At 34.7% G+C, this 13,898-nt stretch overlaps 1 protein-coding gene across 2 annotated transcripts; it reads left to right on the top strand.

Moving 5' to 3' along the window:
- Window positions 1–624: 624 nt before the first annotated feature.
- LOC128680227 (potassium channel subfamily K member 9-like) lies at window positions 625–13,210 on the top strand. Of its 2 annotated transcripts, none has more exons than XM_053763227.2 (10): window positions 625–839; window positions 1,358–2,017; window positions 2,737–2,892; window positions 3,459–3,585; window positions 4,908–5,017; window positions 5,468–5,548; window positions 5,970–6,157; window positions 6,691–6,802; window positions 7,500–7,590; window positions 8,440–13,210. In XM_053763227.2, exons 2-10 carry the CDS (start codon window positions 1,891–1,893, stop codon window positions 9,209–9,211), a joined length of 1,764 nt encoding a protein of 587 aa, XP_053619202.1. In that variant the 5' UTR covers window positions 625–839; window positions 1,358–1,890; the 3' UTR covers window positions 9,212–13,210. The 2 variants fall into 2 exon arrangements, with proteins under 2 accessions (XP_053619202.1, XP_053619203.1); XM_053763228.1 differs by having other exon boundaries at window positions 630–839; window positions 8,455–13,210.
- Window positions 13,211–13,898: the final 688 nt, after the last annotated feature.

Raw genomic sequence — 13,898 nt, 5'->3', positions numbered from 1 at the left:
CAAGTTTTTATTTAGGGCTCAGTCAAACGCTTAGCTTCCAAAAAAGTTCTAGGTACCACTTAGTTCCATCTTCAAAGATTTGATAACCGCTGCCCTAGACACTCCCCGTTATTCATAAAAAACTACTATAATATGTTGTGAGAAAGAATCCAAATATATTTTAACTTAGAGTATTAATAATATATTTATAATGAATATCGAGTGCCACAAGCAGTGGCAAGGCTATGAATTTGCAGGTTCAAGTTCCCTTCGCCGCACAGGTTTAAAGGATAATGCTGCCTATAATACCTATTTTATAATGTAAAACTAGATACAATTTCTTCCAAATATAATACATGACTAGACTTCCAGAATAGATACTAAGCACGCACTAAACTACTAAGCCTGGAAACTGGAAATTTATAAAATTCGCAACAGTGCCATCTATACATTTCTGCAAACACTCCTTGGTTATTGCAAAAACTTTTGGTTTATATTGGCCATTTTTGTTTTTTTGTTTTTAATACAAGTATAATTTTATTTATATGTTTTATTAAACGTTGTATTTTATACGAATTGAATAACTGCATCCGAACAACAGAATTGTATTTCTTTCGGGTTTATTACGGACTTCCATGATAGGGCAATACTATGCTCTTTTTTTAGTAGGGCAGCCCATTATTAGGTCAAGGAAGTGCAGGGAAAGCTGCTCGCTAAAAATATTATTTTTTGTTATTTTTATCAAATGCACTTACTGAAATTATTAGCCTTTATTGTTTTTGTGAAATGATTTTAAGTTAATATTTATACTACATTATGGTAAAGTGGAGTGGCAGAGTGATTCCCAGGATACACGAAAAGTAGGTGGTGACAGCAGTGATGATACCGCATAGGGCATTTTGTTCAAATAAAATTCAATTATTATCCTAAATTGTGCATTTTCCTACTATTAGTGAAGTCTCAAACATCATTACAGACTTTTAAGAAGAAACCATATCATATTTGTTTTAAAAATAATCGTCATAACATTTGACCCAGTTACGGTGCCGTGTGCGTTGACCTATGGATATGAATGCGGACTAAAGCACGATGTTATTTTTAGGATACAGCTTTGCAGATAATTAAATATTAACAGATGCTGTTCGCGAAGCAGAATTTTGCAACATTTTGAATTAGAATGTCACATCCTTCCTTTTTTTTCAATTCAATTTCGACTACTGGAATTCTTTGTTTAAATTGAAATCAAGAGATCAAAAATTATAGTTCTATTTTCATAATATTGTGACATAGAAATAAACTTTTTATTTTAAAACAAATAAATGTTTTGGCCAGATTTATGTTACCCTAACAGTATTTAGAAATAAAATAATTCTTTCAGGTGCAAATGTTGAAAATTAGAATGGAAAAATCACATGAAAAACTTGGAAAGACAATGATGATGTACCTACAATCATTGACTGATAATAACTCTCCTGGTCTTGAAAATGGCTTCCTTGAAAGGGATCAATTTTGTTCATAGAATTTTCTTTATATAAACAAATGATTACTCCCTGTAAAGTCAAGATAAACAGTTGCTATATACTCACTGCCACTTGTGATTTCATTATGGATATTTTAAAATCCCAGATGGACTAATAAAATTCTATATTGGAAATAGTTCAATGCATATCATCTTCCGTAGCAAAAGTACTTATGTGCCTATATGCTACTGTTGTTGCTTTATGAAAGAAAATAAAAGAAATGTATTCTTAATTTGAAATTTAGTTTTCCTGCATACAATGGTTACTTAGCTAGGAAAGAAATTTCAGCTGTTTTTGAGACAATATGGTACATTTTGACTGAATCACATAATAAGGAGTGATTATTTTACCTGGGCCTTATGCCCTAAGGCCGGAGTAGCACTTGGCAGTGATGAAGAAGCAAAATGTTCGCACTCTATCTCTGATTGTGTGCACATTTACATATTTACTAGTCGGAGCTGCTGTGTTCGATGCTTTGGAGTCCACAACAGAAAGACGCAGATTTGAAGTATTACAAGGTGAGCCATCTTTACTATATTTTAGTCTGTCCTACTACAACTCAAAGTGTGACAATAGTAATTGATAAATTTAAAAGAATGTTTTGTAAAAATTATAATATTTTAGTACTTAAGGGACTGGGTGAATGGCAAGTTTGATCACCCAATCTGGGTTTTATTTATGTCCCCCAACCAATAAATACCACTACCATATAAATTACAGACTACCTTTTAACTAATAATCCTTCAGATCATAAAGAAGAATTGAAGATTTAGCTGCCGTTTTATGACCAACTTGGTGATAACTCTTTGGGAATGCTGGTGTTGTCTATCTGCTGTCACAGCATTCACTGGAGAATATAGACTATTTCTATTCTTGGTCATGGCAAAAATCTCCATCACACTACTTCCTATGAAGACAATTATTTCAGTTAGGCCTCTTGATTGGGCCCTTTCTCCTATTTTTTTAACCCCCGACACAAAAAGTGTTATAAATTTGACTGCTAAGTGTGTGTCTGTCTGTGTACATGTCACCTAGCTCATCAACGGGTGAACCAATTTGGATGCATTTTTTTATCTGATAGCTAGAATTTTTATGTGGTGGTTCTTAGATATTATTGATTAAAATCAGTTCAAAAGTTGTAGCGAAATCAATATTGAAAGTCGGAGGTTTTATAATTTGTTTAACAAATAAACTTGTATTTGTACTACATGATAACTAATCACATCCCTTGTTACAGCAATTGAAGGCATAATAATTAGAAAGTACAATATAACTGAAGAGGACTTCCGTGTGATGGAGACAGTGGTGCTCAAGTCTGAGCCGCACAAAGCCGGCCAACAGTGGAAGTTTACTGGAGCCTTTTACTATGCCACTACTGTACTTACTACTATTGGTATGTGTTTGAAACGCGCCCCGGGGCTTCGCTTCCGTGGGAATTTCGGGATAAGAAGTACCCTATGTGTTATTCCAGGTTATATTCTACCTGTGTCCCAAATTTCATAACAATTTGTTTATTAGATTTTGCGTGAAAAAGTCGGAAACATACATACGCACATACACCTTCACAAACTTTCGCATTTATCTTTTAGTGAGTATCATGGGTTATTATACCGCTCCCGCTACCCGCTCCGTTAAACCAACCGGGAATTAGCTCAGGAGAGAGAGAATTTGTATCCTGGGTTACTAATATACGGGTTATAAATTTAAATAATAATAAATAGAACAAATCGCACAGATTGAGACTAACTCAAGATATTATATTTATAAAATACATGTATAGATAAACATCCAAGACCCGGGCCCGTCAGAAAAAGATTATTTTCCATCATGACCCGACCGGGGATCGAACTCGGGACCTCTCGGTTCAGAGGCAAGCACTTTACCACTGCGCCACCGTGGCCGTCTAATATGAATTCATGAATTAAAATTTTGAATTTGAATAAATGATTTACAACACAGGTTACGGACACTCCACCCCGGCCACGATCGGAGGCAAGCTGTTCACAATGTTCTATGCTATCGTGGGGATACCGCTCGGTCTCATCATGTTTCAGAGTATCGGCGAAAGGGTCAACAGACTTAGCAGGTATGCACTGATGTTATTTGTGATGATAAGGATAAATCATGTCAGATGCCTTTAGGCGACTTGAATGATATCTGACACCGGTGTTAGCACATTCACACAAAAAGAAGAAAGACTGATCTTATATGTGATGTTCCACAATGTTCTTTATTTAAAACATCATCTCATGGTGAAAATATTTTTTTTTCTACTTTTAACTATTTGACCACACGCTTGGCTAGCAATGGGCTCATAATCAATTCATCCAAAATTGCAAATTTTATGTAATAATTACTAAAAAAAATTACTAAAATGATTATATAGATATCTATTTCGATTTGAATTTACAATTTTCAACTAAATAAACATTCTAGACTCCAAACAGCTAAATTAGCATAGAGCAATATTTACATTCTTACATATTATAAAACAAAGTCCTCTGCCGCGTCTGTCTGTTCGCGATAAACTCAAAAACTACACTACACGGATTTTCATGCGGTTTTCAAGAGGAAGGTTTAGACATATAGTTTATTATGTTTTCTAACGAGCGAAGCCAGGACTGGCTTCTAGTGTCAGATAAAATTATTTTACTTCCATTAACAACATCACTTGGGATATATTTTTAACACAACCATTTTCTTCATTCAGTTCATTCAGGAACGTGTGTTTACGGCAGTATAAATCCATCGCTTTAGGCCGAGTCCCGCGGGAACCCTGCTTTATATTGAGCTATAAATATGCTAGTTGTTAGTGGCCGTTTTTTTTTTGTTTCGCGCTAAAATATTTATGGCTATTTTGTTAGTGTGTTACGGCTTGTGGGAACATGTTTGTAATATGGAGTAGGGAAACTACTATTTCCTTCCTGTAAGTAGTTATCTTTATTGTACTGTGGATAGTGATTTATGTCACTTTTGTCGACAAATGTGTTGAAAAACACATGACACACGCATTGATTGACCTCAAATTTCCAGATCCCAAAACTTTTTTCTTCCACAGCAATCCGCAAAGTACCGACCGGTTGTTTTTGATTTTGTCGCGTACTGAGGGGCTAGTGTGGGTTTGCATTTCACTTCTCACCATCGTATCGATTCGAAGTGAGACGCAACGACAACCACACTGCAATGTGATTGGTTCAATGCATCTCACTTCGAATCGAATCGACGGTGAGAAGTGAAATGCAAACCCGTAATTCGCCCACTGGTACAGACAGACAGACGCGACTTCTTTTTATAATAATCAGTTTTATTGACTTTTGATCTAAATGATCTTTTGAAACAAAACAGAATAATAAGTAGCTTAAAATTAAATTAGAATTAATATTTTTAAAACACACAATTTTGTTGCAGCGTGATAATAAAATCAATAAAGCGAGCCATGAACTGCAAACAGATCAACGCGACCGAAGTGGACCTTATTTGTGTTGTCACCACACTGTCTTCACTAACCATCGCCGGGGGTAAGCAAATTATGATCTTAAAAATACCTACATCTATTGAATTTTTTGTTTTTTTCTTTCTGTTTTATAAAGCATATAGCACTCGTGTTAAAATTTGACGCAGGTATCAATTGATTGTGAGCTGCAATTTTGTATACGTGTTTAGTTTGGATGACAATGCATTATTATGATATGCACAACCTGATTGTGCATATTCAAATTCAAATCAGTGTGCACTCCGGATCGGCTCCCGACGGGGGAACTTATCAACGGTTTACTGCACGGTTACTGTCATGCGTTGAAACAAGATCTCTGTGCCGACAATAAAAGCTTGTATAAAAATGTAATTTACTTAAAAAATTTATTACATTTTATGTGTGATGTGTATGATACATTTTGTTCTTATGTAATTACATAGTATACTATGTAATTAATTTGTGCAATAAAGAATTATTGTATTGTATTTCCTAGGCGCGGCAGCATTCTCTACCTGTGAAGGATGGAGTTACTTCGACAGCGTCTATTATTGCTTCATCACACTCACAACTATAGGTAAGTTTCAGTTTTGGTCCATCATAATAACATGGACATAATTCCTCGCTGTTCGGGCACTTGTTGGATGTCGTACACAATAATAGCAAGCATTTCCAAATATTCAAAACTAGCTTTTGCCCACAACTTCGTATGCGAGTAAAAATCCGTTTCCCGTGGGAATTTCAGGAAATCCCTTCTTAGTGCACTGTCCTACGAGCCTACACACCAAATTTCAGCTTTCTACGCCCAGTAGTTTCGACTGTGCGTTGTCTGTCAGTCAGTCACTCAGTAACGCAAGAGTTTTATATATACATATATAGATTGTATGCTTTTTTTTGTGTAAATAACAAAATACAGCAACAGCATCCCTTGGAATCTTCCAGCCAAACAAATTATAAAGGTGTAAGAAGTTTTTACATTTAAGTTATATTTCCCCTAGGTTTTGGCGACATGGTGGCTCTCCAACGCGACAACGCGCTAAATCGCAAGCCCTCGTACGTGATGTTCGCGCTAATATTCATCCTTTTCGGTCTAGCGATTGTGGCCGCTTGCCTCAATCTGCTAGTGCTGAGGTTCGTCACTATGAACACTGAGGATGAGAAAAGGGATCAACAGCAGGCTGAACAGGTATAAAATCCGTTTTTTATGGTATAAAGTCCATTATTCGTTGGTATAATTCAATGAGAATGTTGTCACTGCACCTTCGGTCAACAGTTTTAAAAACAGAGAACTAACTTCAAGACACGCACGCGTCTGCTTAACGAGCTGCTAGTGTGTTAGAAAATAAAATAAATAAATAAAGACTTTTTTTTTTCTTGGTATGAAGTCCCATTTTTTTGTATACTTAAAATGTTTTCGAAACGTAACATGTTCACTGTGTCACTTCAAAACTATAGAATCGAATTGTCGACGACCTTAAAGCTACAGACTACAGATTAAATCTACCACAGGAGGCAAAGCTTGTTAATAAATTGTCAATAAATAAAACACACGATTTTGCCTACATAAATATATACCCAAGAAAATCGTTGTGTGTTTTATTCCACATAACATCCACGGCCCTCAGACATGAGACTTCGACTGTAAGAAAGTATTGACTAGACTATTAAGCAGACTATTAATTGATTAGACTAAAATATATAATTATGAGACGTGCGCAGGCGCAGCAGGTGGCGGTGCGGCTGGAGGGCGACGTGATCACAGCGGACGGCGCGGTGCTGCGCGGCGTGTCGCGCGGCACGCGGCTGCCTGCGCATCCCGCGCATCTCACTGGTAACTCACACGTCATCATCATCATCAACACATATCACACATCATCATCAACACACATCACACATCATCAACACACGTCACACGTCATCACACATCGTCATCAACACACATCACACATCATCAACACACGTCACACGTCATCACACATCGTCATCAACACACATCACACATCATCAACACACGTCACACGTCATCACACATCGTCATCAACACACATCACACATCATCAACACACATCACACATCATCAACACACGTCATCACACATCATCATCAACACACAATGTAACTGGAAACACGCGAGGTTGAAAGACAGAAAATCAGGGTATTGTTACAAATATGATATACATAAATAAAAATATTGAAGTACAATTACGTACACCCACATAATATAAAGCCCATCTTGCAACTTTGTGATCACTACATGGTGTATAACAAAGTCGCTTCCCGCTGTCTGTCCCTATGTATGCATCTTTGAAAGTACGCAACGGATTTCGATGCGGGTTTTTTGTAATAGATGGTTTGATTTCTAAGGTTTAGGTTTAGGTGTATTTAGTGTATATTATTTTACCCGAGCGAAGCCGGGACGGGCCGTTAGTACAAGTTATAAAACGCATTTTTTACACTGTGTTTCAAACTCTTTCCGTCTCTACTATCCCTTAAAAATTTCTTATGTCTACAATAACCATAATTTTCAGGAGACACTTCGCTGGTGCCTTTGTACGTGGATGAAGAATACGCCCCGAGTGTATGCAGTTGTGCGTGCAATTGCTTCGGACCTGCTAACAAGTGAGTAATTTTCGAATGGGATGTATTCGAAAATTACTATTTCCTTCTAATATTATAAATGCGAAAGTTTGTGAGGATGTCTCATACATCCCATGTGTGTGTATGTTACTCTTTCACGCAAAAACTACTCTGGACGGATTGTTATGAAATTTGGTACACGGGTAGAATATAACCTGGAATAACACATAGGGTACTTTTTATCCCGAATTCCCACGGGTGCGAAGCCCCGGGGCGCAGCTAGTTAGTTGTTTCCATGAAATATAGTTTCACTCAATTATTTATTATAATAAAATAAGCGGAAAAATGTTTCCATGAAATATATAGTATATAGAAACATTCTTCCTCAGCCATTAATCGTCTGAACCCAGAGACTAAAGTGCAACTTAATGCTGTAATAATGCATTTGAAAAATAATGGAATTGGTTGACTGCTCAATTGTTATTTAATAAAACAATGAATTTAACAGTTTATGGGTGGGTTGCACCGTCAACGTTGATGCAATAAATTCGAAGCTTATACAAACAAGTACAATAAAACTACTGATTTATGGAGAGGACAAGTCAATGGATTTGGACCAATAGCTGCTTGGACATCATAAAAATATTGTTAATGTCGTAAACGGACAGATTACAACAATAAGTGGAAAAAAGCTTTGACGTAAACTTTTACGTGCGCAGAAAAACGCAATGTACGCCATTTTCAAATTGACGATAATAAAATAAAAAATAATATACTTATAATAAAAAATATATTAAAAATATTTATATTTGCTCTTATTTAGCACAAAAATGTTTATTCTGTGGTAAGGTGCAATTTGCCACATTACAAATATAGCATCATTGATCACAGCTTAACCCATTCCAGGTCAGCTCCATACAGGGACCCGCTGTCTCCAGTCCCTCCCACCAACATCAAACAAATCAGATCCAAGAACTACCGGGAGCTGGGCTCCATACCACGCTTCATCGAGAAGTCTTCCTCCAAGAACCGCTCACAGTCTCTCCGACTAAACTCTGCTTCTGGATATCTATACATGAATGCTCGGAACGACTTCCAACTAGATCCAGAAGACTTCAGAGAAATGGTCTCCAAACGAAGGGAGCAGCTGCGGAGAGGCATGATGATGTACGAAATGAGATGCAACAACAACGAACAGTACCTAAGATACAGACACAGCCTCAGCACCAAAATAGAACTCAGTCCGCATAGCTCCTCGCTGTATTCCATGAACTTGAGGTCTGAAAACCGAAGCAACGATCCTCTAGTTGATGACTATGACTCTGAGAAATCTAGTTACGCTAAGAAGAAATTAATGAAAAACATAGCTAGGAATACCAGTATCAAGCGCAAAGAGAATTACTTCTACGATGATGCTGTGTTGCACTTCGATGATGAGTATGCTTTCGATGGCTCGATATTGTTTGCGAAGCGGAGAAAATCAATAGACAGGAATTGGGACGATTATGCCTGTGAGATGCCAAGGAATTCCAACTACGGAGCAGATCAGGTGTCAAACGATGGTAGCTATGGTTACTACTTGCCAGACGATGAAGAACAAGAACAGTATTTCGTTAACGATACTCTAACTTTCAATTTGCCTCCGCACCGCGCCAGTATATAGTGAAGTGTTGTGCCAAGACGATGCCAAATCTAGGATTAGTGTTAGAAATCTCAATAAATGGGCCAATTAATTAAACTAGACTTTTACAATTTCGCGTAAGTCCGTTTTGAGCTATTTTACTTCTTAAAGTAAGGACTGAGGTGAATGACTAGATAACTTTAATGTTATTATGTGTGGAAAGGGGAGAATTGCTTTATGGTAACGATAGATGGCGCCTAAAATATGTTTTTATTCTTTTAAATATGTATTCAACATTACATAGCTTCATTTTAGATGTCTGACATTGAAACCAACTCTAGTCTTAATATGAATTAAAAAAAAATCCCAACCATCAGAGTGCTATCTAAAGTATTGTTAAAATATGTTTTGTATCGCTCTAATGTTGATTGCAAAGTGAGATAGGCACTAAAAATATTTTGATTAAAATAGTTTTTTTTTTTTTTTAATTAGAGGGATTAAATAAAAATATTCTAAAAAATCTCGGTAACTTTCTCCGCTGCTATAAGGCCTTTGTCTCATCCACTTTGCACCATTTTCGACATCGTTAGTTGTCAGACTATTCACACATCAAACAGCACTACTTGGGTTTGCCCCTTTTGCCAGGGCCAAGAGGAAACCTCAAGGCCAATCTCTATCTCCATTAAATTAAAGTCAATATTCGTTCGCCTCAGTTCATATTTATTAGAAGTAACAACGGATGGTAGTTTCGGGTTTGAAGTTATAGCTTTTACACATAGATGGGGGTAGCGTCGCGTTTTTTATTCGTAATCTATGACAGAGCTTGCTTCCTGTAGATATTGTAATATAGTCGAAGATTGCTTGTTGGGCGAATGGTGGGCTCTTGCATACTTTAACACTTTGGACAGTATACTGCCATAGCAGAGGTACCAGTCGGATTTATTTTGTTTTTCGAATCAATGCACTAAATTATTAGCTTCAGAAAAAACATTGTCAAAAGTCTTTACATAAATTTTTGATGTGTTTAAAAAGTAATCATATAAAATCAATACATTGTATTGCATTTGTATTTTGATATAAGTAGATACAGTATCACGGTTTTATCCCTAAGGGGTAGACAGAGGCACAACTTCCAAAAATCCTTCTTCTTCCTTTTAACTTCCTTTTAATAAAAAAAATATTAAAAGGTTTAATAGGGTTCTAAATAAAACTAAATAAATAAAAAACCTTTTCAAATATTTAGAAAGTAAACTGTATACAAATTAAATTGTAGTGTTATAGTATGCATTAGCTCTGAATATTATTTGCGTTTTAGGCAATGATAATGCAATGAATTTCTGAACTTAGTTGGGTCAAAGGCAAAAATTATATTATACTTATTCATAGAAAAATCTACACCCCATAAATCTATACCTCACAGAATATACAGCCATGTTAATGTCCCCACTACTGGGGCACTGGCCTTTTGGATAGGTAAGGAGTTTCCTAGTGCGACTTCTTGTCACTAGATGGCGGTAGGTATTCCTAAAAGTCATGATAGGAATAAAATCTGATACCAGTGACAGCAATAAAATAAAGAAAGAAAAGAGTATAAAAATAAATTATTATTTTCTATTAATTGTACGAAACATGTTGTTTGAAACATCGATGCCTTTTTGCATTGGACCAGTCGTACTTTGATCCGGCTACTCGTTCATTCATTTTGAAAGTCGCTGAAGGCATTGAATGAAAAGGCCTGGCACTGATATTAATAATTATTAATTAATTCAAGTCGGCAAATTGACATTATCAAACGATATACAATTTTTATATTTTAAATATCAATGCAAATTCGATAAAATTGTGTCTCGCATTTGTTAAACTATAATTTTTATTATATACTGTGGTTAAGGAGCCCCTTTATGTATGTAAAAGTATGTTGCCACATACGCGCACATTATCGCGACCATCTCACTTTGATTATATCTGTAAGCGAAAAGTAAAAAATAATCTTAACAAATCATGGTATACTAAGTAAAGAATTTTATTTAAAAGTATTATAGTTTTCTATTATACAATGTCACAGTTTACTAAACCGAAAACGGCCACCAAAATGAGTGTAGTGGCGCTAGTGTCCGGGTAGGTACGACCTTGCTTTCGACCATAAAAATTGTTATTTTAAATCACAATCTATTTGCAGGAGTTGGTTTTATAAATTACCAAAGTTATTTGTCTGATAATGTTGATTTCCCTACTAGTTGTTAGCAATCGTTTTTGATTGAGCTTCGCGTTACGGGGTTATCGATTTGTATAATATAAGCTTAGATTATCATAAATCGTTTGTCTCATTTTGGTTCAATAGTCAGAAAATATTACATTTTAATATACTTTACTGAATTTTATCAAAAATGCCAAATTAAATGCTAAAAGCGTTATTATACATATTTTAAAAGTAAAAAATCCGTGACGAATATAAAATGTCAAACATTTGATGTGATTGGTCGAAATTCTGACAAAGATTATACGTATACATGTTTTATTTCTGACTATTGACTGTTTGAGATTGATTTTATTATCGATACAAGTAATGAATTTATTTCTACTTTCGAATTATATAACTATAAGATGATAAGATGGAAAAACATACTTATGTTCACACGATTTTAAAGAACAAAAAAATCAGAGGTACTATATAACGTATTTATAGCAGAGAATTTCTACGGAAAATATATCAAATTGATATTATTATTATTATTAATTGTCCCAAATGTGGTTACATTAATTCCAAAACCATATCTAGATAACACTAAAAACCAAAGTTAAACTTCACTTCAGTGTGAAATAAAAGTAACAATTTATGAAATTACGTATAGAATTATACACAAGTAATAATGAAAAGCTAAAATAATTATTTACCACAAAACTACTTATCGTCGAAACGCATTCTTAGATTGTTTTATTGTTGGTCGAACCATTTTGCTTTAAGCATAAAATTTAACGTTGATTATCTTCATTTTATTATAACATTTATAAAAGCCATCCATTATTAAATAATCAAGTATATTTATCTAAAATTATGTTGTTGGAACGCATTGTTACATTTTAAAAGGTTTGTTTCATTGGTCTAACCATTTTGCTTCGAGCATTTAAAATTAAATGGATATTAAACTAGGTATATAAGTTTTTGAAAATACTCATGAATATATTTACTTGGCCTAAGTCTTCTATTAATTTGGGGACTTGGGGTCATTTCCAGATAGTCTGATAAACTTAGTTTAAAATTATAAGTTTTTTTTGAAAACATTTTTTTAACAATATGTTTTTTGGTAACAAGCCAATTTTATGTTAGAAACGCATTTATTGCCAAAGAAACCATAGTGCCAAAGCTTTTTGAATTCAAATTTGATTTTTATTGACTCTAATAATGTACATACTTTTGCAATGTCGATCGTATCATGACAACAAGCATATAAAAATCATTTTTTAATTTTAAGGTCGCTATATATAATTTAACTCCCAGTATTGTTTTGCTGTGATATTTTTGTTGTATTTATCCAATTTATGTATTGTAATCAATGTAAATATACTTAAATCGTTGGTGAATATTTGAGAAGGGACTGTTAAAAGGACTTATACTTACATAATTTTAAATTCTCAGAATTTTTATTTTTCAATAAGGCAAATACATAAATATGCCTAAACCAGTAAGGGGCTTATGCAAATTTTGTAGTCGTGCCAAAAGTAATGTAACATTTTGTGAAACAACTCTCATTTATTTGAAAACAATCTAGTCATTTACACCAGTTATGTCTACAATTTATGTTTCTTGAAGTTGTTGCGGTAAAAATGGTGATTTTGAGGAGTATAGACACGATTGTCTATTATTGTGAAATTGTGTCTTCTATTGTATGTAGAGGAGTGCGTCGGCGCTCAACATTCCTATTGTATAGTAAATATTATTAATTCGTTAATGTGAGATGTAGTTCTCGCGATCTGAGCTAAATGTAATTTTAATGCAAATACATATACTAAAAATCGGATTTCATTAAAAAATACATAAGATCAGTGCGTTTTTATTATATTTCTCTCTCTCTCTGTTCATACACGTGTTACCGGTATTTTCACTTCAGATTCAGATTTATTTATTGCAAATCACAAGTTTGAAGGTGTTACATAGATACAAGTGACGTACATACGTACAAGTGACGCCCTGCGAGGGCATCTCAAACATAAGATATCTAGTTACCATTTTACTAATTATTTATCTACTTATCTAATTGGCAGTATGTCATGAAAAAGGTACTTCCACTTATATTTTTAATATTGTAACTATTTTAATAAATAATATACTTCATACGTTGTATACAATTCAAATAATAACTCAGAAAGTCAGTCTGTAAAGTAGGTAACAAAGTTATCTTTACAACATTTTAATTAACTCAAAACTGCTTGTTTTTTTATTTCATCGTGAGTGTACTTGTAATTTTGCCCGTCCAGTGATGTTGAAATGTGGCCAGTTAATGATATAGGCATTTAGACAACCAGTCGCTTTGCTACCTTGTAAATTTTAGACAAAGACTTCTTACAGTCTTGGTCGTTTTCAGATGTAGTCATTTCAGCGATTAGGTGAATTTAGTCCTTTTACTGACATGCCGCTTTTGCGCTTAGTTCGCCAGAATAGCACAGAACCCCTCTGGCTGGGATGATCAGTCTACTTTCCCGTTTGGTATATTTTGAATGTTTAATCCCA

The sequence above is a fragment of the Plodia interpunctella genome, chromosome 23 (assembly GCF_027563975.2).
Source record: "Plodia interpunctella isolate USDA-ARS_2022_Savannah chromosome 23, ilPloInte3.2, whole genome shotgun sequence".
Lineage (NCBI taxonomy): Eukaryota > Metazoa > Arthropoda > Insecta > Lepidoptera > Pyralidae > Plodia > Plodia interpunctella.
The sequence above is the reverse complement of the archived record's forward strand: the minus strand, read 5'-3'. Positions and strand labels throughout refer to the sequence as shown.

Excerpts from the sequence above, each read along its gene's own strand:
- LOC128680227 (XM_053763227.2), top strand. The coding sequence starts at position 1,891 with ATGAAGAAGCAAAATGTTCGCACTCTATCTCTGATTGTGTGCACATTT. Across the intron at positions 6,158-6,690 it reads ATCAACAGCAGGCTGAACAG|GCGCAGCAGGTGGCGGTGCG; the intron begins GTATAAAATCCG and ends AGACGTGCGCAG. Across the intron at positions 7,591-8,439 it reads TGCTTCGGACCTGCTAACAA|CTTAACCCATTCCAGGTCAG; the intron begins GTGAGTAATTTT and ends CATTGATCACAG.